We start from the raw sequence: 22,744 nt of genomic DNA on the forward strand, positions 1-22,744 counted from the left end.
TTAAAAATCACCCCTTTGCAAGTAACTTTAATGAGGAAAGGTGCAGGGAAGGGAGGGAGAGAGGACGCGGAGAACTAGCAAGTGTTCAAAAAGGGCAGATGCCCACCATCTTGGTCATTTTGCAATGGCACCTTCTTCTCACAGTCAGGTCAGAGCGCCACAGAGTCCTCACGTGGAGGATTTCACCACCTGCTCGTACGGGGGAGGCGGCGTGTTGCAGTAGGAAGGTGGGGGTGGGTAAACCGGGTTTCCCTGTGGGGAGTTGGGCTGGACGTGGAAAGCCATAGCCATGGGATTCATCACAGGTCCACCTGGATCTGTGTAATACGGCACTCCAGGCTGTTGTGACCCTGGAAGAAAGAAAGGGAGAGAAAAGGTATCAACAGCAGCAGCAACGTCAGGCAGCAGTCATGCTCTTCCAGGGGTTAGGAGAGACCGTGTACCTGTGCTCTGTGCACTCACCAAGTGTCCACCAGACCAAGGACACGGAACCAAGTTTCTCCCATTCCAGGGAAGACCCAGACTGACAGGACTACATTCACTTCTCAAGATTTCACCAAAAAGTTTCAATTTTGCATGCCATGGAAATAACTTAGTGGAATGAAGGGCGCCACTGCCCCAGCAAAACGCCACTTGAAAGGGAGCCCTCCTTGGTTCTCCAGACAGAAGAGCTGTCATGCCTACAGAAAGGAATCTCAGATGGACCAAAAGGGGGTTCCTGTTGCACCTCCCGACTCTGGTGGGAAGTCTTCTGAGACAAAGAGGTCTTCACAGATTATTTTCTAACATCCTGGGTTCTCTTGTATGTCAGAGCACATCTCAGACAGACCCATTTCCCTCTAAGACAGGATATGGCTAAGGAGTAAACACGTACAAAGCAACAGTCTGAGTTGAAGCCAATTATGGCTGGCTAACAAAATGGGACAATATTGTTCAGCACAGATTAAATTTAGGAAACGACAGCAGAGCCTGCAGGGACAAGGAGCGGAAACTTACAATCAAACACTAAATTCCTTAATTGTGACACATGAGGAGTAACAGAAAGCGCTGCCGTGAGGAGTAATGGAAATAGCATCTAACCCTCCTCAGACATCACAATGTCCAGTGGAAGACTACTGAATGCAATTTTGGCAATTAAAGTCACAGAGTGCCTCTATCTCAATATGTTAATTAGTTTCCTTTTCTTCCTCTCTGTCTCTTTAAATAAGGCTGGACTGGAAGTTTATATATATATATTATGACTGAGCAACACACTTTCTTCTTTTGGTAGTAGTCTATCCTTCCTATAATGAAACAGCCTCTAAGGGATTTTCAACTCAATCTTTCATTTTCATGACTTGCTGACTCTAGGACTCAGTATTACCACAGAAGGAATACAGGCATCTTGAAGCTTTAGGCATCCTTTAGTACTTTAAGCATTCGGGAAGGACTTACATACTGCATCCAAAAATGCACCCTTACAATATTAAGATCAGATTGGTCAAGCCATAATGCCCATGGATGCAACTAATCCCAGAGCCTGGAGTATCTGGCTCAGGAGGTTTTTTTGGATGCTTATCAGCAAAGAGGACAGAAAGCAGATTGTGAATGCAGTTACTTCCTTCATAACAAGAAGGATTTTTTCTTTTTGCCTATGTGAGTGAAAAAGGCTACTCCACAGCCTCTCTTCCTTTGCTGTGGAGATGAGGAACCCTTGATCTGCTTCCACCCAGCATTAGCACGCAGCTGCAGGAGAGCCAGGCTGGGAAAAGGACCCAAGTGCTCCTTCTCCAGAGTCTGTGCTAATATCCTCTTAGCACAGAGCACTTTTTCTTAAGCTTTTTTTGTTTCAAACTTAAATCCTGCTCAGCTCTATAGTTTCCAGGTGCACAGGGAGAAAAGAGGTAAGGTAGCTAGCTCGCTGCACTGTTTTTTTAGAAAAACTGGTGTTTTCAAACCCAGCATTTTCATTGCATTTCTGCACCACCAGCTGTCCCTCAGAGCACAGAAACTCAAAAATGAAGCCATGAACTGGGGCACACGCACCACCTCGCAAGCCCACGCAGCCGGGGGTCACAACAGAGACACCAAGAAGGTGCAGGAATTCAGAAAAGGCAGGACAGCAAGCAAGGAACAGGGAAAGCACTCGGGATTGCTGAGAGACTGACTCCAAGTTCAGCAAAACAAGTACAAAAAAGTTTTGGTGGGCTTAGCTCAGATCCCAAAGCTTTTAGAAACAGCAACAGCAATCTGGAAGTAGGTGGCACAAGCAAGCTACCAAAGGTCTTGTGCTTATTTTATATCTGCTCACAATTTGTATTCCATGAGGTGTCATGAAAAACTAAAAACATGTTCTAAAATTAAATCTGGCATTCACCAATCCAGCCAAAGACGCTCCTTGTTTACATAATCTTGGAGTTATTTTTCAGGCTTAAAAATATCCTTTAGTTAGTTTCATTCCCCGCCTCCAAACCTCCACTGCTGAAAAATAAATACTCTCTGGGGAAATGCGTGGAAAGCAGAAAAACAGATGCTGAATGGATGCTTTCCAAAAATAAAATAAAAAAGAAACAAAAAAAGAAAAAAAACAACTTCGGATTTAAAAAAAAGGTGAATAGAGTGATGGTTTGTGTCTGTAACATCTCTTTATCCATTTAGACCTGTGACAGAGAGGGAGAAGTGCATGTCTATGAGCACACGCTGAAGAATGCGAGAAAGAGCATTTCAAAAATCTGTACAATGCATGAGGGTGTCCAATAGCACGCATGATGGAGGGGAGAGCCTGAATGCTCCATCTCTGTACAATGGTCATAGTCAGAGCTCGCTGAAATGGTTTCTATGACACTTTTCTAAGGAGGTTGTCTAGTATGGCACAGAGATGTGATGGTTTAGCAAAAGAAGTTTTTTAACTAAGAAGTTCAAGGCAAAAGTTCAATGCAAAATACTCACTTGTACTTCCACTTCCAAGGCAGTGTGAAACAAAAACAAATTGCCAGTTCCTAAAAACTTGTCAGAAAAGGTTGTTATCCTCTGGCTTAAGCTCGCTCTAATATATCTTGTGACAAAATGACAGCCCAGGAAGAAAAGTGCCATTGTACCAAGCAAGCCTGCATATGTGTGCCTTCACAGGCAAGCGTGAGCACTGTCTTTTGCCATCAGTAGACTGGTTAAAAATGTCTTGGTTTGGCCTTGCTGTGACTGGGAAAACGCAAGCACCTGAACATGCATTCAGGTGTCATCTCAGCACTGTGCATCTTCCAACTAGAGGCAGCTGGATTTAAAACGCTCCCACCAGGTACAGACATCTTCTGCTTACAGGTGAGTCTTAACTCTGCAGGATTCTCCCAACTGGGACTCTAACAGCCAGGGGGTAAGACATAAGCTTAGAAACAGTACTGCCAGAGAAGCCATCACTAGGCAGGTCCTCCTGATGCTCACAGCCATGACTGACCAGAGAGCAATCACATTGACAAAGGCAGAACTTTGCCACAAAAAAAAACCCTAGCATAGAACATGGAAGGCAAATCAAAAAGAGAAGACTTGCAATACTGCCAGACCACAGAAGAATAATATTGGGCTTTCCTTCACCCCTGCCAAATGTTATTAACTATATTTAAAACTCTTTCTTCCTATTCCTCACATGAAGAAAATGTCATTGCTGATTTTGGCTACCTATCACCTTGTCTACGCTGCAAAGTGAGCTCTTGCCATCCCATTCATGGGTACACAGCTGTAAAGATGCTAGGAACCATAATGGAAGGGAACTGAAAGTTGTGTTATCCTGGGTTTCAAAATACTGTTGCACACTGCTGCTGCATGATGCCATTTGGAAGGCAGAACTTCATTCATCAGAGGAGGTGGCTGAATGGTTTAGTGCAGGGCAATTCCTTGTCCAAATCCCCCAGTTTTCAAAAAGCAAACCCACCCACCCACTCCCAAAGGAAAACAAACAAACAAAAAACCACCCACACAATTTCTCATGATTTGGTAAATATAAGATATCAATGGAATTTGTTAAGCGAGCAGTCTCTGACCTGATGCAGTGTTGACTGGTTGTCTGGTGTAAGACACATTAAAAGTAGGTTCTTCTACTAGTGGAGGAGGGTACATCCGCCTTCGGATAAAGAAACCAGCTCCACAACAGAACAAAACTCCCATCATCAAAAGAAACCTAGGCAAAGAGAGGAAGGAGGTCAAAATCCACCTGCATTCAGGCAGCTCTCAAACTGAGATTGTTCACTGAACGAAACCTACCAGCCATCAACCTATGGCTTGTATTGGGGTTTCTTGCATCACAGAATCATTTAGGTTGCACAGGTTGTCTCTAGAGAGCAGACCTATGGCATCTGAGATCGCCAGTTCTTGGGGCACTTGTGGACATTTCTTGCGCTTTATTACTGTTCAATGTTTACTGGCATATAAAACACAAATCTGAACCTGAAACACCCTTGAACTTTTGGAAAGTTCAGATTCATATCTGACCTTCGTTACTGGATTGTTAAACTGAAATTCCACATCCGTACAGATACAAACTGCGCATCTTGCACCCAAGTCTAGCTCTCACAGCACCTCGGCTGGCCAGTAGGTTTGGGGTGGGGAGGTCTGGCTGTAGGAACAGGAATGTTATTCTGCAGCTGCTCTTAAAAGAAGATTCTTAGATGTTCTTAAATGAGTAACACTGCAATTTTGTCTCTCATGGGAAATAGGGTAACTGACATTTAAGTTCAAGCAAGAAGACTAAAGCATTGAGCAGTGAAAATGACAGGTTTTGTTTTGTGCTTCCTAGACAACATATACATTGTTAAAGAAAAGGACATTATTTTGCTTCAGTTCTCCTCAGCTCCTCTTCCAACCTGACCAAGGCTTCCTCATCATTCTCCTGCCCTGATGCTGTGAAAACAGGCATATGCAGCCACAGCACATCAGGAGATTTTGTTCTTAAGAGTACTTTAATTCAAACAGTGACTTTCCCTGTGTTTCTTTAATTAGTTATCAGATGCAGTAGTGACTGATGCAAGTTCCAGTAAACCTAAGTGGTTCTTCGACTTTAATTGCCACCTCATTTCCTTTATTCTCAGGGCCCTTTTCGGGAAGACAATAAAGCTGTGCTCTTTTGGAAAGGTTGGAGGCAAGAAGAGCATTTTTGTATTTATTTTTTCTGCCTAAGTTGGCCAGAGGCAAGCCTACACACCACACTTATCTTCTCTGGAGCACTCCCAGAGGCCTGAGAGGAACTGTGACACTGCATGACAGTGGGAGATATTTTATGCAAAGGGTCAAATTCTGTTCTTGTTTCTACAGTGGACATGAGAAGAATGAGGTCCTGTTTCCCTAAGCCAAAATTAATGTATTCCTTTTTGGCTGCGTTCCTGCAAAGGATTTGCTCTGAACAGAAAAACAGAGATTTACGACGTCACTCTAGGGATTCAGATGTAGAACTCTTCAGTTATATCAGTAAGGATTGTACACTGAAATCCCACAGTCTGCTTTGGGAAATCTCTGTATTATATCAGGCTTCTGTTTTTCAGTGGTTATTCATTTCAATTTTGAAGGCTTTTTTTTAAGCAGTCTTCAAATTCTAAAAAATTCCTAAAGCCAGGTTTTCTTGGAGAGCTTTTGCTTTCTCTCTACTGTAATGAGAAGGTTTTATTCAGGTGTTTTCTTAAATTCCTCTCTAAAAAGAATTTACCTTATTTTTTCGTTATGCATATAAAAGTGATTAGTTTAAGCTTTATCCAGAGTACTGAGCTGCTGATTTCGCAAGCTCAAATCTTTCTGCCTTCTTCTCCCTTGCTGTCATCTCCAGTAAAATCCTTAGAGTCATAAATGCACTACTCTTTCCTTTTTATTGAAGCCTCAATTCATCAGGCAAGACTTCCTTAAACCCTGCATAAGCACGCAACTCTCCTTATGCAACTCCCTTTTAAAACTCAGTGTCCAACAAAACTGGACAAATGCTGCCATTTGGAAGTAGCTGGGATGGGTGTAAGGACAAATGTGAGACGCCTGCCTGTACAGCCCAACAGGATGCAGAAACAGGAAAGGCCAACCTGAAACAAGTAGCCTCCTTTTCTAGTATTTTCTCACTGTTTATCATAGAAACACTTCTTTGTTATTGTTGGGAGCATCAAGAGGAATGTATAAGCAAAAAAATAAAGTCCTTTCATTTATGCGCACACGTATATATTACCACACACTTGTAACTATTTTAAAATACTAGGGCTGGCAATACCCTGATTCATGTCCTACAAACACGACAAGAAAAGACCACTGGAAACATTAAAATCAAAATTTAGCTGTGACCTACCAAAAATACCATAGTCGCTGGATAGAGAGAGCTCTTACACAGCATCTTGAACCACAGCAATCCTCATAGGAGCGACATCTGCACAGGAAAAAAGACAAAAGGATGTTAGGGGAGTGGTTATCACTCAGAGCAAAACAGCATCAGATCAGACTGGGGAAGGGAATACAAACTCAACATAAAACTTCCAGCAAATTCAGTTGTTTTAAATTAACACTACAGAGCTTAAACACAGAGAGGAGTCCCTGACTCAGATGCTGCTAGCCCCCCTGCCAGAAGCTTTATTTACAACATCACTGTGAGCCTGGGAGGCAAAACCTGCAACTGCTGCCCTGCTGGCACAAAGCGCAGCTGGGGCTCTTGATAAGGACAGACACCACTGCTTATTTAGGGCTGTGAAGGAGCTAACATCTCAGACAGTAACCCCGGCCTGATCTACTCTTGCACCCTGTCCATTTTCCTGGAGTTGCTCCTGGTCCAGGAAGTTGTAGGAATAAGAAAATACCACGGTCCTCACTCCTCGACTGCCATATATACATGCTCGCTGGGACTACCACCCAGTGTAGGATCCCAGAGCTACCACCAGGAAAGAAGTCCAGCTGAACTGCTAACAGCAAACTACACGTGGCTAGGTAAGGTTGTCACTCACGTGTACATGTCCATGGCACGGCACTACCACAACCCAGAAGCTTTGTACATGTTATTGAAACTGTCTTCCTATATACTTCTTTGAAAGCTGCCTCAAAAAGATTGATTTTAGCATTTAATTCTATATAACAGGACATGCTACAAAGAAAAGTGGTATTACTGTATTTTGTTTCACAGTAAATGAATGCTGCATGCATCAAACATGAACCATTTGGGGTTTTATTCACTGCAACAGTCGAGAATTACAAAGTCAAAAAGTGCCAGATCACTCATTCTTCACACATTGGCAGCATTCAAACACAGAAAACACCAAGTGCAGAAAAAACTTCAAGTGTACCATTATTAGCAATTTTAAAGGCATTTTTTGCTTTCCAGAAGTTGCAGCAGACTGCAGCTGCCAACAACTCCCATTATTTCAGTAGGCTTTCCTCCAACAATGCATTGCAAATTAATATTTCATATCGAATGGAACAGCTTTAAAAATATTACAGCACCAGCCACTGCAAGCACAAGGTACAGCTTCACTCAAACCAGAGCCAGCACATACGTTAACAGCAACAACCTCTGAACAATTTCTATGGTAACTGCCATTCCCAAACCAAGGAAACACGCTACATGTTTAGCAGGATAAAGGACAGAGGTAACACAGAAACCATGGGATGTTACAGACTTGGGTGAAAATATTCAGATTATCCGCATACCAAAGGAAACGAGGTGGGTATCACAACTGGATAAATCTTTTTAAGGGTGGTTATATCTGTATGTTCAATGAACACATTTAATTAAGCATCCGGGTTTGGGAAAATTTGCCCAACTAAATAATTGTGCTCCCATACTGGCATGCCAAGCTAAAAAAAACAGTTGGGTAATTGTACAGCCATTTACACAGTTACATGCTCAATTAACACACCTCCACTCAGAAAATTCATCAAGTCTCACAGGCTTCAGCCTGTAAATGGGGGCAGAGGAGGATGATCTACGGATACATAATCTGCCAGTGAAAACTGCATCCACCCTTCTGATGACAGGCAGGCAAGATTTCTTCTAGTAAGCCTGAGGATCTGATACTTCGGTCAGCACGGCAAGGTCCCCTCTTGTGCTCAGACACCCAGCTTGGCATTTGAGCGTCGTAAGCTGCTAACACCAGAGGAGAAAATACCCACTTTACTGTCCCTGAACCAGAAAGCATCCCCATCGCCAACATCTCTTTTTTAAAGCTCACCATGACCCTAACAATTGCTCATACTGAAAACTACCAGATATCAGAAAACTACCAACAGGACTTTGCAAGCCAACATTAACTTTGAGCCTGATTGGGGCCAAGAAATAAAGCATTCCTCCATGCTCCCCGTGCAGATCGACCCAATGGGAGCTTTAAAGACAAGCCTTAAACGCACTGACAGGATTAGGCCACTTACAAAATGGCGGGGCAGCCTCTGCCTTCTGCTAAAACAACAGTGACAGTAACCCTGACGCTCTTAAACACATTAACAGCTGTTAATCCACACCAATGAGCGCTTGCCCTTTTGCTGATGCTGCACAGCAAGGACTTTTAAGGCTCTTTGGGCCAGAAAAGCAGAGGAAACGGCTTGTTAATCCATCCAGAAGGATGGAGCTGGAGGTCTACTGTGTGGGACAACTGTGCTAGCATATAAAAACACTTCTCACCGATTCTTGCCGCTCCGCATTTCGAAAGAGTGAGCTATGCTCCGATCTGTGAAAGACAGGGAATGAGCACCCAGAATCACCAGGGGACTGCCCTCTTGTAGCCCTTCTTCAGGCAACTGAGGCCCCAAAAATTGAAGGGTTTGGGGGCTGTGGGCGCTCTGCACCTTGGCCTCCACACGCACACCTCACCACAGCATCTCACGGGACAGGGAGCGGATGCTCTTCTTTCTAACTTGAAAGCCCCCAAATAATTTTCCTGATCAAGCCAAGCCCCAGGAGCTTTGCTTTTATTAGACTCCAACTAAAATCCAGAGTCTGGGAGATGAGACATACTCCTCCTCCCCCAGCTTATTTTTTATCTGTTTTCTCTAGAGCAAGAAGGGATGGGAAAAGGCTATTTTAAAAATCTGTAATTATGGTCGTTCCAACAATGAATATTAAAAATAGCATCTGTGTGATGAGTGCAGTACCTGAATTGACTTTTTACTTTTAATCTCTAAACTATCTAGGCTACAAGTCAGCACCATTTTTAAAGTGTCAGTACCTTCAATTTTCTTCCTGCAAAAGAAGACGAAGGTACCAGCTGGAAGGCAGAAAGGCTCAACTGCTGAATGTTTATGAAGCTCTTGAGACCACTGAATGGCAAACAAACAGGCCATCAAAAAGGAGTTTTGTCTCCTACACAGATGACTGCATTTTCAAATGGTTGAAAATGAGATGCAAAAGACTGAGGAGTCTCTCCCTATGGCTGTGTTTAGAGTAAGCCCATTTTATAATAGCCAATACGCTTTCCAAGGCAACTCATCCAAGGCTAAGCATTGTGTTTACTGGGTTGATCTGTGAAGCTAAACCAGTGTCATGACTCAAGGGAAATCTCTTTGAGATCTGACACAAGTAACACTCACTTTTTACCTATAACAGCAAGCAAGTGATTTTGTGTCTGTGAGTATGAACACAGGTACGTAGGAGTCCAGAATCACGGATGGTACCACGATCGCAATGTGCTGGCTGTTCGTATTTTCCTCCAGTTGGTAGCAGCTGCTCAAACAGACTGGCAGAACAAGCGGCCATTTGCTGCTAGCACTGCTCGGGCACTGTTCGAAAGCTCTGCTCATCTTTTGTTCTTCGTTCAATGTACTACGAAAAAACAACACAACTTCTGCCAACATTGATCCTAATTACAACAAAATTAACTTACTTATAAAAGCCATTATTATTTGCAGGCAAAAGATGACAATAAAATCAGCTTATTAATGGAGCAACAAACAAGCTTAAGCATAATCAATCTTTGATGTACTATCTCTTACTGCCTGATAGCAAATCCCAGCAGAATTAAGACTTTGGTTCGGAAAAAAAACAATGAAGCACACACACATATATTTATTGAATTGATATGCATGTCCTTTAAATTACCCTTGTGCGTTGGCTGTGCTTAACAGGGAAGGACTGGTTGTGCCTAGTGCTGGTATACCTTCCACACAGCAATCCCAACAGTTATAGTCCCCTGGAACGTCTGTCTGCCTCTCATGCTGGATTAAAATTTTGCTTTGGGGCAATTTTACTTGAAAACAAACAAACAGAGTTGCTTGGAATTAAAAAAAAACATTTGTCACGTTTGGTTCTGTCTTCCTTAAATTGGACACATCAGTTATTACAGAATTGCATTCTTGAGGAATGAGCTATACAACCAATCTAAACTGGACTGAGCTCATCCCCTGCAGAAGACTATTCTAAAGCCAATTTCCCTCTTTCACACATAAACAATGATCCAAGATCTGCATTTCCCCAGGGCAATGCCTGCATCATAGATCAAAATTTAATCCATTATGTAGGATAAGACATGATCCACTAGTTGCTTTGCTAATCTGCAACTTCACCAAGCATATGTTCTCTCTTTTAGAAACTGCCCGCGACATAATTTATGATTTAGAAGGTACATCTTTTCATTCATAATTCAGTGAAGTGAAATGAATGCATCTCCACGTCTAACTACGTGCATTACTAGCACACCAAGGAACTGCTGTGTCAGGGATCAAAGTTACACTCTGTAAGATCACAGCAACAACCTTTTTACATGTGTTTTCACTTAAATCATGAAGCCGAATTTCATTCCTTAATAGACAAGCAAAGCAACAAGTTTCACACGAAGGGTACAGGGTATGACCCAAGCCCCAAAAACAAACCCTGTACTTGCATGTGTTCTGCAGATAACAACTGCTTGATTTAACAGTCCAGAAGCTATTTTTTCCATGTATACGTGCATCTACATAACCAAACAAGTCCCTTCTTAGCTGAGCTGCTGCAGGAAAGAACTGCATCTAAAAGTAATTCCCTGATCAGCACTTGATGAAAAATGGAGAAATTAAAGAGGTAAACAAGGATTACAGTCTTTAGAAGACCGTATGGTCATAGCGGTCTAACTTATTCCCCATCAACACCATCCCTTTGAAACGCAAGCTGTAATGTTCCTAGTTTTCCTCTCTAAACTGTTTGTATCATATGTGCCAAAATCTGATTTAACATTGAAGATGTTTGACTAGCCATGTCTTTTAGAAGCATAAAACAAAACACAAATTGTTAATCCACATGTGGTGGCAGAAAGCCTGCTCTAGACACAGGGACAGAGGAAGGAAGGGTGAAACAAAACCACGAAAAATCCACAACCAAAAGTCCTTTACATACAGTAAATTGTGTGATTTCTAACTTGCGTCCTGTAGACAAGCCTGACTGTGATTCCAAAAAAGGCTGCATGCCAGTGATAAGTTAAATGATTGCTGCATCATTTATGACCCCTTGGCAGAACCAAGAGTTAAATATAAGTAACAGAGGGCGTAGCAGAAGACTGAAATTAAGAACAGAAGAGAAAGATTTGTGGGAAATGTCTAGTAGCATTAGATGAAGCTAAGGAAGTTCCAGCTGTGGTCTTAATACTGGCACAGGCAAATCACCAGAAGGAGATCCACAAGTGTTCGTAAGAACTGAAAGGGATAAGCCACTGAGACTGGGTCACCTCCATGCAGAGCTGACGCTGGGCCTTCAAGTCAGGTCTGCTACGGTTAAACAGATGAAGGCAGACAGCTGAAGTATGCATACGTACTTATTTGTTCAAGGACAAAAAAAAAAAGTTGCGTGCTTTTTCAAATTTTTTTTTTAGGATATTTAATCTGCTTGAAACTCAGATGCCAGGATGCTGTGATGCTGAACAGAGAAAAAAAAACAAACAAAAAACAAACACCAAGCCACGAAACAAAAAAGAAAAAACAAAGCAGGCAAACATCACACAATGATCAGCAAAGACAATCCTGATGAAGCTTAGAGGGCTTGCTTGTGCCATGAATGAGGAGCAATGCCACTAAGCTCAAGAGCAATACCCTGCCACAAAAAAATCAGAATTAGACCTTAAGGAGGAGGAACAAGGAAGAGAATCAACACGAAGCATACTGGAATCCAGTATACTTCACCAAGCATATGGTATACTGGAAGTTATACTGGTATACTGGAATACCAGTATAACTGGAAGAAGGGGAATTATTTTTGTACCAAGTTCATTTCACCACTGATCAATTAATTTACAGCCATTTTGCATGCGCGTTTCCGTTTTTCAAGAAAAAGCAGTTTTCAAAACAAAGCCACTGCCTGTAAAACTATGGAAATAAAGACCCAGGTTACTGACTAAAGACATGGGGGAAACCACCAGACAAGAGAAGGAGCTTAACATTATACGTATGGTGGAGAGGTTGTCTCAAGGAATCCATTTTTGCTATAGCAGCCCACTGAGCATGGAAATTGTTGAGTACGCCCCTGAAAACACAGAGTCCAATTCAGGTGTCTCACCTAAGTAATTTTTCAGCAGCAAGTCCCAAAGTGGTTTAATCTCTCTCCAGAAAAATGCTACAACATGAATGCCATATCCCTCCACTGTCATCCACTTAAATGCTTGAGGAACAGCAACAAGTGCAAAGTCTTTGGCTGTTAAAGTGAAGTGATGGGCAACATCTGCTTTCCAGCCTCAGTCTTAGAGCTGGTTGTGTCTCCCTGGCATAATTTTAATTTGGCTAATTTTAAGGAAGGAGACAACCTCATCATGGTTACCTGTAGTCACAGGTTCTCAGCACCCAAAACCATCCATGCTGAGCATGCTTACATGCACACACGCTACAAATAAGATACCTTTGACTAGGAGTGATCTATTAAAAAGGTCTTTATCTTACCACCTGTGGCTAATGTTGAGGAGAACCAAAACTCTCAAAGGGATCACAGTAAAACACAGAAGCAAGCCTACTGCAGCCACACCTACATTTGCTATGCAAAAGCATGCATCTCTCCAGATAAAATTCAGGGCCCAAGAAATTGAAACAGATTGAAAATCACTGGTTCAGTAGTTATGTGCAACAATCTGGTTACCTTTCTGTCAGCCATTGGCTTTGCTTGGGTAAGTCACTCTTGTGTTTCTCTTCTTATACATAGCAAAGGTGATCTCTCAGTGCATGTAAGAACAGCATATTTTAATATGTAGGTCTGATTTTGGCTAATATAATTATAAGGAATATAACTGCTTCACAGATGAAATGCAGCTGGGACCTCAGTGGAACGTCTGTACTTGGACGTAAAAGACTGCTGCTGGTAACCAGGGGAGCACTCGAGACAGAGTTACCAGGTACCTGAAATCACCCAGCTCTTAACTAGTTAAAATGTAAGGCAAAAAGAAGGTCAAAAGGAGGAAAGGGGCTTTCAGGTAATTTTTTTCTACTGAGTAGAAATAACAGAGACAGAACTGATATTTGCTCAGATTAGATTTCTGTCTGCTTTGGGACAATTAAAATCTCCCACAATGAGACAAGATACTTGACCCCTGTCTTTCACATAAACATGAAAAATAAGAGCAGGCAGCAGATGAAAAATGAATTATTTCTCACTTCTTTAGGTGAAGAGCTTATAAAACGCTATCTCCTTGCAAGAACTCAGCAGAATACAGTAAAACCTTCCCTACTTCTTATGAGCTAAGAAGTATTTGCTCAGCTGCTACTATCAAACCAGCCACACCACAAACCTTCTGCTACCCAATGGCTTGCCATATCCTCAGCTCTCTCCTCTTAGACCCCAAGAGGAAAGCCACTCTGCAGAGGGATTTTTTGTTGTCTGTAAAGGTTGCAAATCTCCTGGCTTTCTGGCCCACACACACACATTTAGACATTTTCTCTGCTCCTACTGTGGCTTTGGGCTTTATCCATCAGTGGCAGTATACAGCACCTCAAATACCCATGTTTTAACAAGGCTGCAGGCTTTTCTTCAGCTGAACAAAAGCAGCGAAACAGCCTAATTTAAGGTTCTAGCAAAATGAAGACATAGATAAACTGTACCATGACAGTTCTTAATTTTCTGAAGTTGGACGTGTAAATTTCTCATACCAGCAGGAACTAGAAGGTCTCATAGTTAATCATCCAGCCCCATATTAAACACACTATTAGTACTTCATCTCTCTCCCAGTGGGCAAGTAGTCCTACTACATCTAATCCCTTATCTGCTTCAGGAGATTACGAGCAATCTGCTGGCAGGGGGCAATGGGTGTCCAGGAACCCAGTAGGTACTAATGGTCAACAGTTAGGTGCTAGCAAGTCTTTCAAAATTTTCATTCAAGGTCTCCCTGTCCAGAAAGGGTTAGAAACTTCAAGATGACTTTAGGGTCCAGTGCTCCCTGATGCAGTTCACTGGAGCTCAAACCACCTACCAGCCTTCCTATCCCTCTGACAGGAAGCCAGAAGAAATTGCCTCTCCACCTTGCATTAGGGTTCTTCCTGGGACGTGGAAGAGTTAGTGCTCTGATGAACATTTCAAGCCAAACAGCTCCAACTGGAAACACTGAGGCTCACTCACAGTAAGTCACAACTGTGAAAGTAAAAGGGAGTAGGACTGCATTTCCTGCTCCACCTAAGGCAGAGTCTGATTTCAGACCCCACATCTCCCAGAGGAGTACTTCACAAAGAGACAGACTGCCTCCTTTCCCTCCTTCCTCTCTTTTTTTTTTCCCCCCTCAGACTAAGCTGCCTACACCTTGTAAGCCTCCAACTCTGAGTGAGATGAGACCAGAGCTTCAAATCTCAAATTTGGTCAGTCACCTGCTTGACTGCCTGTGAAGGCAGTGATATTAAATTCTTCATCCCTCACCAGGAATCACTCTTACAAGCTATCCTTTTTGTAAATTTGATAGCCTGACTCACCCCAGGTTGTGCACAGGACAACTGATCCATCAACGAAAATTCAAGGCTTCTAGTAGGTGGGTGATTACGGTGCTCAGGATTGCAACATCCACAGATTTGTCAACATCAAGGGAATCCAGCACCTTATTTGAAGTAAGGACATGGACAACTGAAGCTAGTTGTGATGTTTTGTATCATTATTGTTTAAGACCACATAGGGCTTAGCAATGGTGGTGGGGTTTTGTTGCCTTTATATACAGATGGTATGATAGTTCCTGCTGCCCTCCTTCAACAGACAACCCGTGCGCTTTCGTTCCTGAGTTGAATTAAGTATACAAACAGGCCCTTCCTGTAGCTGCTAAATTGGTAGCCCTGGCCCAAATCCAGGTCTGTTTCTTTACTGTGCCAGCCATTTGAGATGTCTGGAATCGTGCAAAAACTGCTACGCTGCGTCCCCTCTCCCTCCCATGCTGCTTTCAAATCAAATGGAAGAATAAATCAACAGCTAGATTACTGCCCTAAGCACACACCTGCTGACATTTCGTGCAGCTGTAATTGCAATTGGAAAGCTAAGTGTATCATCAGGAAAGCCAACTTAATTAAAAGCAGTAAACATAACAGGATGCAGAGCACAGAAAGTAACGCCCATAATGCAACACAGCCCCTGTCTAGATGGTGGGTTTTTCCTCAGCCTCCTGTACACACTTTGACAGAAGAACTGCTTCCTGAGCTCTCAGGGTAAGGGTGAGAGAGAACTTGTCTATTGTTTGCACCTGGAACATTTTTCAGGTTCTTGGTAATGCAGAACTGTTGTTATAGACTGGCTACCAAGCGAATAAGGGCTTACATTCAAAACCCAAATGAATATGACTGTGTGATAATGTGATAAATACAATAAAATTTAATCAGCAAACCAAGAGAATTATGTGGAAATACACAAGAAATTTCAAAAGCCACCGAGAAAAAAAATACAATCAGCATTCTTCTCTAAAATATGAGAAAGAATGGACTGTTCCTGTACGCTGCAGAACATATGTTTGCTAGGATTATTTATGTTCAAAGCATTCATTTTTTAGATTTATAAGGTTCTTAAACTAATTCCAACTGAAAAATCAAATAGTTAACATAACTGTGTACATGTGCAGCTGTAAGCTATACGCAGTAAACTACCTTCCATGGCAGGAACATATTAGCCTAAAAATACTGTACTTCCATCTGCACAGGCTTTTAACATGAATTCAGGTCCTGCATCACGTAACAAGAATTAGAAGCGGTTACAAGATGACACTCCCCTTCTGTTCTTCACTTTTTTTGTTAGCAGCAATGGTAGCATTTTCTTCTGAAGAAAGTTTCCATGTTCTTTTCTGGAGGTCTTCCTTGTAATAGCACACCAGTGACCAGCCAAAACATACATACACAGGAAACACATGACAGAGCTCATCCAATGCAAAAAGTCTGTATTCAAGAGGTGGAACCAGGTACAGGCTCCGAAGGAGGAGTTTAGAAAACATCAGATGCGCAAGTAGAGATGATATTTGGAAAGCCAAGCCTCACCTAAAACTGATACTTGCAAGGGACACCAAGAGCATCAAGAAGAGCTTCTATTCCTACACTAACAGTGTAAGAAAAAAAAAAGGAAATGCAGACCTTCCACTGAGTGGGCTGAGCAATTTCATGACAGCATACACAGACAGGCTGAGGTATTCAACACTTTCTTCGCCTCACTGCTCACTGGCAGTATCTCCCAGGCCTCTGTGCTTACAGGTAATCTTGGAGAAGGTGATGGAATTACCAGAGGTAGATGAGGATCAAGTTACAGATTGCTTACAAAGGTATACAAGTCCATAGCACCAGATGAGCTTCACCCAAGGGCAGAGGGAGAGTTGGCTAATGTCATATAGCAACACCACTTTTCAGCATCTGTGAGAAGTCATGGATACTGGGGGAGATCCCCTGCCACTGGAAAAACATAAATTTGCACCCATCTTCAAAACAGGTCAAAAGTATGATCTGGAGGACCATAAGCCAGTCAGACTCGTTTCAGCTGCTGGCAAAGAAATAAATTAAAAAAAAAAAAAAGGACAGAGTCCTCCTGATACATGTTTTTGGGCATAGGAAGGAGAATAAAGTGACTGAAAACAGTTGGCACAGGTAGATTTACCAAGGGTAAATCACACCTGACTTGCCTAAAGGCCTTTCTAGGGTAAAACAATGGTATCTGTAGACAAGCCAGAGAGCAGATGTCACTTACTTTGACCTTAGCAAGGCCTTCTGCACTTCAGAGAACAGTGGTCTATGGGTCCCACTCCCCCTGGAGAAGATGAAGTAACCCCCTGATGGTAGCTCAGAGGCCTGGACTTGTTCTGTTGACAAGCGTGTAACTAATTGGTGATATTGTTAGTAATAGAAGAAGAAATAATACAATATTGTTTAGTATGTTACATTTGCGATGTACTGTTCCGAGGCTGCGCTTGGAAGATACAAAATATATGTGCAAGGGTAACATGAGAATGCACCAATTCATGATGAGGAGTAAGGAGGATTAAAAGAATGCTCAATTTGCAAGACATCTAGATAACTGGGGCTTCTTGGACTCTGGGAACTGGGTCAAACCAACCTTGCGGTTTGGACTGAGACCAAGGGCTCAGAGAGCATGCGTGAAAAGGAAAGGTTAAAAAGTTCAACTCTGATGAAGACATCTTACTTCATCCCGACGACCACCCGGACGACCACCAGAGAGTGATACGCAAGCGCAGAAGGACTGATAAGATAATTAGCATACGAAGCGAGGCTAGGTGGAGCTAGGAAATGAATATGCATAGATGAGTTGTGAAACCTAATGCATATGTAGTATCTTAGGAGATAAAAGAGAACCAAGAAAACAAATCAGACGAAGTTAGATTTGGGCAGGCATGCCCCTAACTTCCGGCGCCTAATAAAGCACCTTCATATAATCACTTTGTGGATTATGTGTCTTCATGAACGCTAACATTTTGGCGACCCAGATGGGACCTCGTGGGCACTGCTGAGGCGGCTCGCGAACTGATCACGCTCCAGCCGGCACCGAGGAGTTTCTCGGGGAGCCATCGGCCGCGACCGACCCCCGCTGCTCACAACGTACCTCTGAAAGGGTAAGAAAAAGGTGCTTTCTGGTAATTGGTACCGATCTGGTCTGGGAGCCTGCCGGTCAGACGCGGCGAAAGCCACGCACGGTTGGGCTAGGGAATTCCCGTGGTAAGCCTAGGCGCCGTCCGTCAGACAGTCGCGAAAGCGCTGCAGGTTCGGCATCAGTGGTCTGGTTTTGCTGCAGGCTCAGCATCTGGTTCGGTTCGGTAAAAGCTATAGCTGATAATGGAAAAACTTAAAAGTATTCTGGGCGGTAATGCTTCGGTACCGCGATCCTCCCCTTTGGGCTGTTTACTAGCACACTGGAAGGAGGGGTGTTTCGGGCAGGAGTTACGAAAGGGTAAACTGGTTGATTACTGTAATGTTTGGTGGCCACAGTATGAACTAGAAGATCAAGAAAGTTGGCCAGAAAACGGAACCTTACAGTACAATACTATCTTACAATTAATGTTATTTTGTGAGCGAGAGTGCAAGGGGCCTCTCTGTGTGATTGCGTGATTGTGTTGTGAGTGAGACGCAGCATCGCTGCGAAGCGAGTGCGGAGTTCCGATCCGCGGTTCCGTATTCTCCGCGAGGGGAGCGGCCGGAGACGAACGAAGCGCATGACAGACCGAAAAGAAGTGCTGCTTTATCCAAATGCTGATTGGTGGTGCCCAATACACGGGCCCGGCGGTGCATCTTGCAATCCTATTTCGTTCTTAAATGTTTTGAGTGTGACAAGGAGGAAGGTGGGAGCATTATCTAAATAACAGTTTAAAAGTTTCAGTATATTTGCGGTGGTGTTTGGTCGGTTTCCCAAGTATCGGGGGAGGGGGGCTGACTGATTATCAAAGCGGTAGAACAGAGAGCCACTTCTTTGGTGGTTCGGGCCTGAGCCCTGGGAATTTGGTAAGAAGGGGGAGAGCGAATTTATTTAGGCCTCAGTACCTTTTAAACCCCCGTCTTGATGGATAGACAGGAGTGATTCCTTGTTTTGTGTAGGCTTACTAACAAAGTGCATGAGAAAAATTAGCATTCGGCTTGAAATTCGGCCTTGTTGAAATGTAAATTTTGTGGAAAAGGTGGTATTGTTTGTCTAGAAGATGGAAGGCTGAGTGCTTCAGGTGTTTTTCCGAAGTCCTGTGGATTTACGATTGGAACGGGGCTCATTAATAATCTGAAATAGTGAAGTTTGTATGTGGAGTTTAATCCCAGAGAATTGGGACATTTGAGAAGACTAGGAAAACATAGTAAAAACCTGCAATAAAAAGGTTTGCGTGGAAATTGAAACAAGGGACAGTAATTAATATAAATAAATAAAAGGGAATGGGAAATCAAGGAAATGGGTAATATCCAAAACAAAGACGTTTTAAAGAAAGCCTCCTTGGGTGTATATTGGCACATTGCAAGGATATTGTCGGAAGGGGGAGTGGGGGGGGCGCGGAAAGCGAGAGGATTTCCACTAAGTATTGCAATCAATTGTGGCCACTATATAAACTAAATGGCCGCTTTATGGATCAATCGACTATAACAGTGTCTTGCAATTAATGTTGTTTGTGAGGAGAAGGAAAATAGGATGAAATGTTGTATACTGATATGTTGTTTCAGCATCTTGGAGGGAAAAGGTATGGAATTAAGCTGGTCCCTGACTGAGCCTTTGGTGTTGGCATTAGAAAAGTACAGGCTGGAAGAAGACAAAGGAAGTGTTAAAAGGGTTGTTGAAGGTGTTAAAGGCTGTGTGGCATGTAGTATTTAACAGAGCTGTTTGAAGTTGAATGAGCAGGGGAAGAGGATGTAGGAATGTTAATAGTTCCGTCTCAACCCGAGGCTGAGATCTCTAAATCGCGGGTGTGAGCCCTCTGGGGCAGGGGGACCGTGATGGGTCCGGGAGAGAGTTGTCATGGAAACAGAAAAGCAGCTAACTCTTGAAACAACCTGAGTTCCTGTGTGAGCTCAGATTGCCAATGGGACCGCTCAGGGAACTTTCAACCATTGCATTCCCCTGACCGACCCCCCCCCCCGAGACCCTTACCACCCCGGAAATTATGTAAATACCAAAATCTGGTTAAATTGGGAATTGAGAATCTGTTCCAACAAGGTCCAAAAGAAAACCCTATGGAATTTTTGAATTTTTGGACCAACTTTGAAATGCAATGGAAAAAAAAAAAAAAAAAAAAAACAGAAAATTTGGACCTGGCTTCAGAAAACAAACAGAGGCAATTGGCTAGCCTCTTTCTAGGGCAATCGGCCCCTGATATCAGAAAGAATTTGTCTTAGGCTGCAGGATAAACTTACAACAGTCAGAAATGACGGGGACCTGGGGCATCTACCCTAGCAGGTCCACTAGTTGAAATAAAGCTAGGAAACGAAGAGAGAGGCTTGAATTTTTTTGTTGTTGTTGGTTACAGGAGCTTCTTTCTCTGTGTTAATTAGTCTGTAAATGTAATAGGAGCAACATATTCAGTGTTAAATAGTTTAAAAGGACGACTGGGAACTAAGACAACTACAATAATTGGAGCCACAGGGAAGGAGGAGGAACGGCCATTCTTACAACCCCTTGATTTGCGTTTTGGGGGTAAGGAACTAACCCATGAATTCTTGTATGTACCAGAATGCCCGATTCCACTCTTGGGACGGGATCTATTAGCTAAATTAGATGCAACAATAACCTTTGAGGATGGAGAATTAATAATGAAGGTACCTGAGTCCAAAGTAGGACAAATCCTAATGATCAAAGATAAACCCTTTGTTAATATTCCAAGAGAAGTAGAAAATGCAGTTATACCAACAGTATGGGAAACAGATATACCAGGGAAGTTGAAACTGGCACAACCGGTAAAGGTGGAATTAAAGGAAGGAGCCAAACCTGTTCGAATCAAACAATATCCACTTAAGATAGAAGCTAGGCAGGGGACAGTGAAAATTATTGACAAATTTCTCAAACATCAGATTCTGGAAGAATGTAAATCGGAATACAATACTCCAATTTTTCCAGTAAGGAAGCCGAATGGTGAGTATAGATTGGTACAAGATCTTAGAGCAATAAATGAAATAACAAAGGACATTCACCCGGTAGTGGCTAATCCTTACACATTGTTAACATCTGTGAGAGAGAAATATAAATGGTTTACTGTGATAGATTTAAAGGATGCCTTCTTTTGCATACCTCTTGATAAAGATAGTAGAAAATTATTTGCCTTCAAATGGGAAAACATATTGAAGTTTTTGTACCACATATGGTAACAACTGTTTTAGAACAAAAGGGGGGCCACTGGCTATCACCCAGCCGAATGATGAAATATCAGGCAATACTAACTGAACAAGATGACGTAACCTTGAAAACAACTAACCTGTTAAATCCAGCAGTATTTTTAGGAACTGTTCCAGAAGAAGGACCGTTGGAACACAATTGTGTGGAAATAATCGAACATACCCATGCCAGCCGCGAGGATTTGAAGGATGTACCCCTTGAAAGGTATGACTGGGAACTTTTTACTGATGGTAGTAGTTTTGTGGAGAATGGAACACGATATGCAGGGTATGCAGTAACAACCCTGAAGACAGTGATCGAAGCAAAACCTTTACCACCTGGAACATCAGCACAGCGAGCGGAACTGATAGCCCTGACTCGAGCACTGGAACTGAGTAAAGGGAAGATGGTAAATATTTGGACAGATTCAAAGTATGCTTTTGGAGTAGTCCATGTTCATGGAGCATTATGGAAAGAAAGAGGGCTGTTGTCCTCACAAGGAGCCAATATAAGATATCAAGAGGAGGTGTTAAATTTGATAAATGCGGTACAAAAACCAAAGCAAGTGGCTATTATGCACTGTAAAGCTCATCAAGGAGGAACCTCAAAAATATCAGAAGGGAATCGGCTGGCAGATCGAGCAGCTCGACAAATTGCTCGGGAGGTGTGGAATGTAATGGCTTTGGTACCACTTAAGGTAGGCCCCACTTGTCTTAATCTTCCCAAGGAACCAAGATATTCACCAGAGGATGAGAAATTAGCACATCTCCTAAAGGCCCGAAAGAACTCTGATGGACGGTATGTAACCGCTACGGGCCAGGTAGTAATACCCCCCTTGGTGATGCGAGAAATACTTCAGACAAGACATAATGAGTGTCACTGGGGTGCAGAGGCAATGGTAACATTTTAAAACGTAGCATCATCTCTACACATATGTTAACAATGGCAAAATCAGTAATGTCAAAGTGTGAGATTTGTCTGAAAAATAATCCAGTAGCAAGAAAACATGCTGAAATGGGAAGAGTTAGAGTAGGAATAGAACCAGGAGATTACTGGCAAGTTGATTTTGTAGAGTTACCTAGGACTAGGGGATATAGGTATTTGTTAGTAGGGGTTGACACCTTTTTCAGATGGCCAGAAGCCCTTCCCTGTCGCACCAATCAAGCTAAAGAGACAGTAAAATGGTTACATAATGGAAAACTATTCCGAGGTTTGGGGTACCATTAGGAATATCCTCGGATAGGGGGCCGCACTTTGTTTCATCTGTGGTTAAAGACGTAAGTCGGCTATTAGGAATTTCTTGGAATTTACATACTGCATGGAGACCCCAATCTAGTGGACAGGTAGAAAGGATGAACCAAACTCTAAAGGGACAGATCAGTAAAATCTGCCAGGAAGCCAAAATACAATGGCCACAAGCTTTGCCTATAGCTTTACTGAGAATAAGGATAAAGCCAAGGAGTGGAATGTCAGTAAGCCCATACGAGATTACGTATGGAAAGCCTTATGAATCCCCAGAACCAAATCCTAATATGCATATAACAGGGAACCAGGATGTTTATAATTATGTATTGTCTCTTGGTAAAAGTTTAG

General features: G+C 42.7%; 1 protein-coding gene across 1 annotated transcript in view; it reads right to left on the reverse strand.

Moving 5' to 3' along the window:
* Positions 1 to 22,744, reverse strand: part of VOPP1 (VOPP1 WW domain binding protein) — a 75,118-nt gene continuing 52,374 nt past the window's right edge. The window contains exons 3-5 of the mRNA XM_048054066.2: positions 6,287 to 6,364; positions 4,014 to 4,150; positions 1 to 350 (exon numbers count right to left, since the gene is read on the reverse strand). Of these exons, the coding sequence (XP_047910023.1) occupies positions 169 to 350; positions 4,014 to 4,150; positions 6,287 to 6,364 (397 nt within the window). The 3' untranslated portion in view covers positions 1 to 168. The remainder of the gene's footprint in view (positions 351 to 4,013; positions 4,151 to 6,286; positions 6,365 to 22,744) is intronic.

This window comes from Anser cygnoides, chromosome 2 (assembly GCF_040182565.1).
Source record: "Anser cygnoides isolate HZ-2024a breed goose chromosome 2, Taihu_goose_T2T_genome, whole genome shotgun sequence".
Taxonomy (NCBI): domain Eukaryota; kingdom Metazoa; phylum Chordata; class Aves; order Anseriformes; family Anatidae; genus Anser; species Anser cygnoides.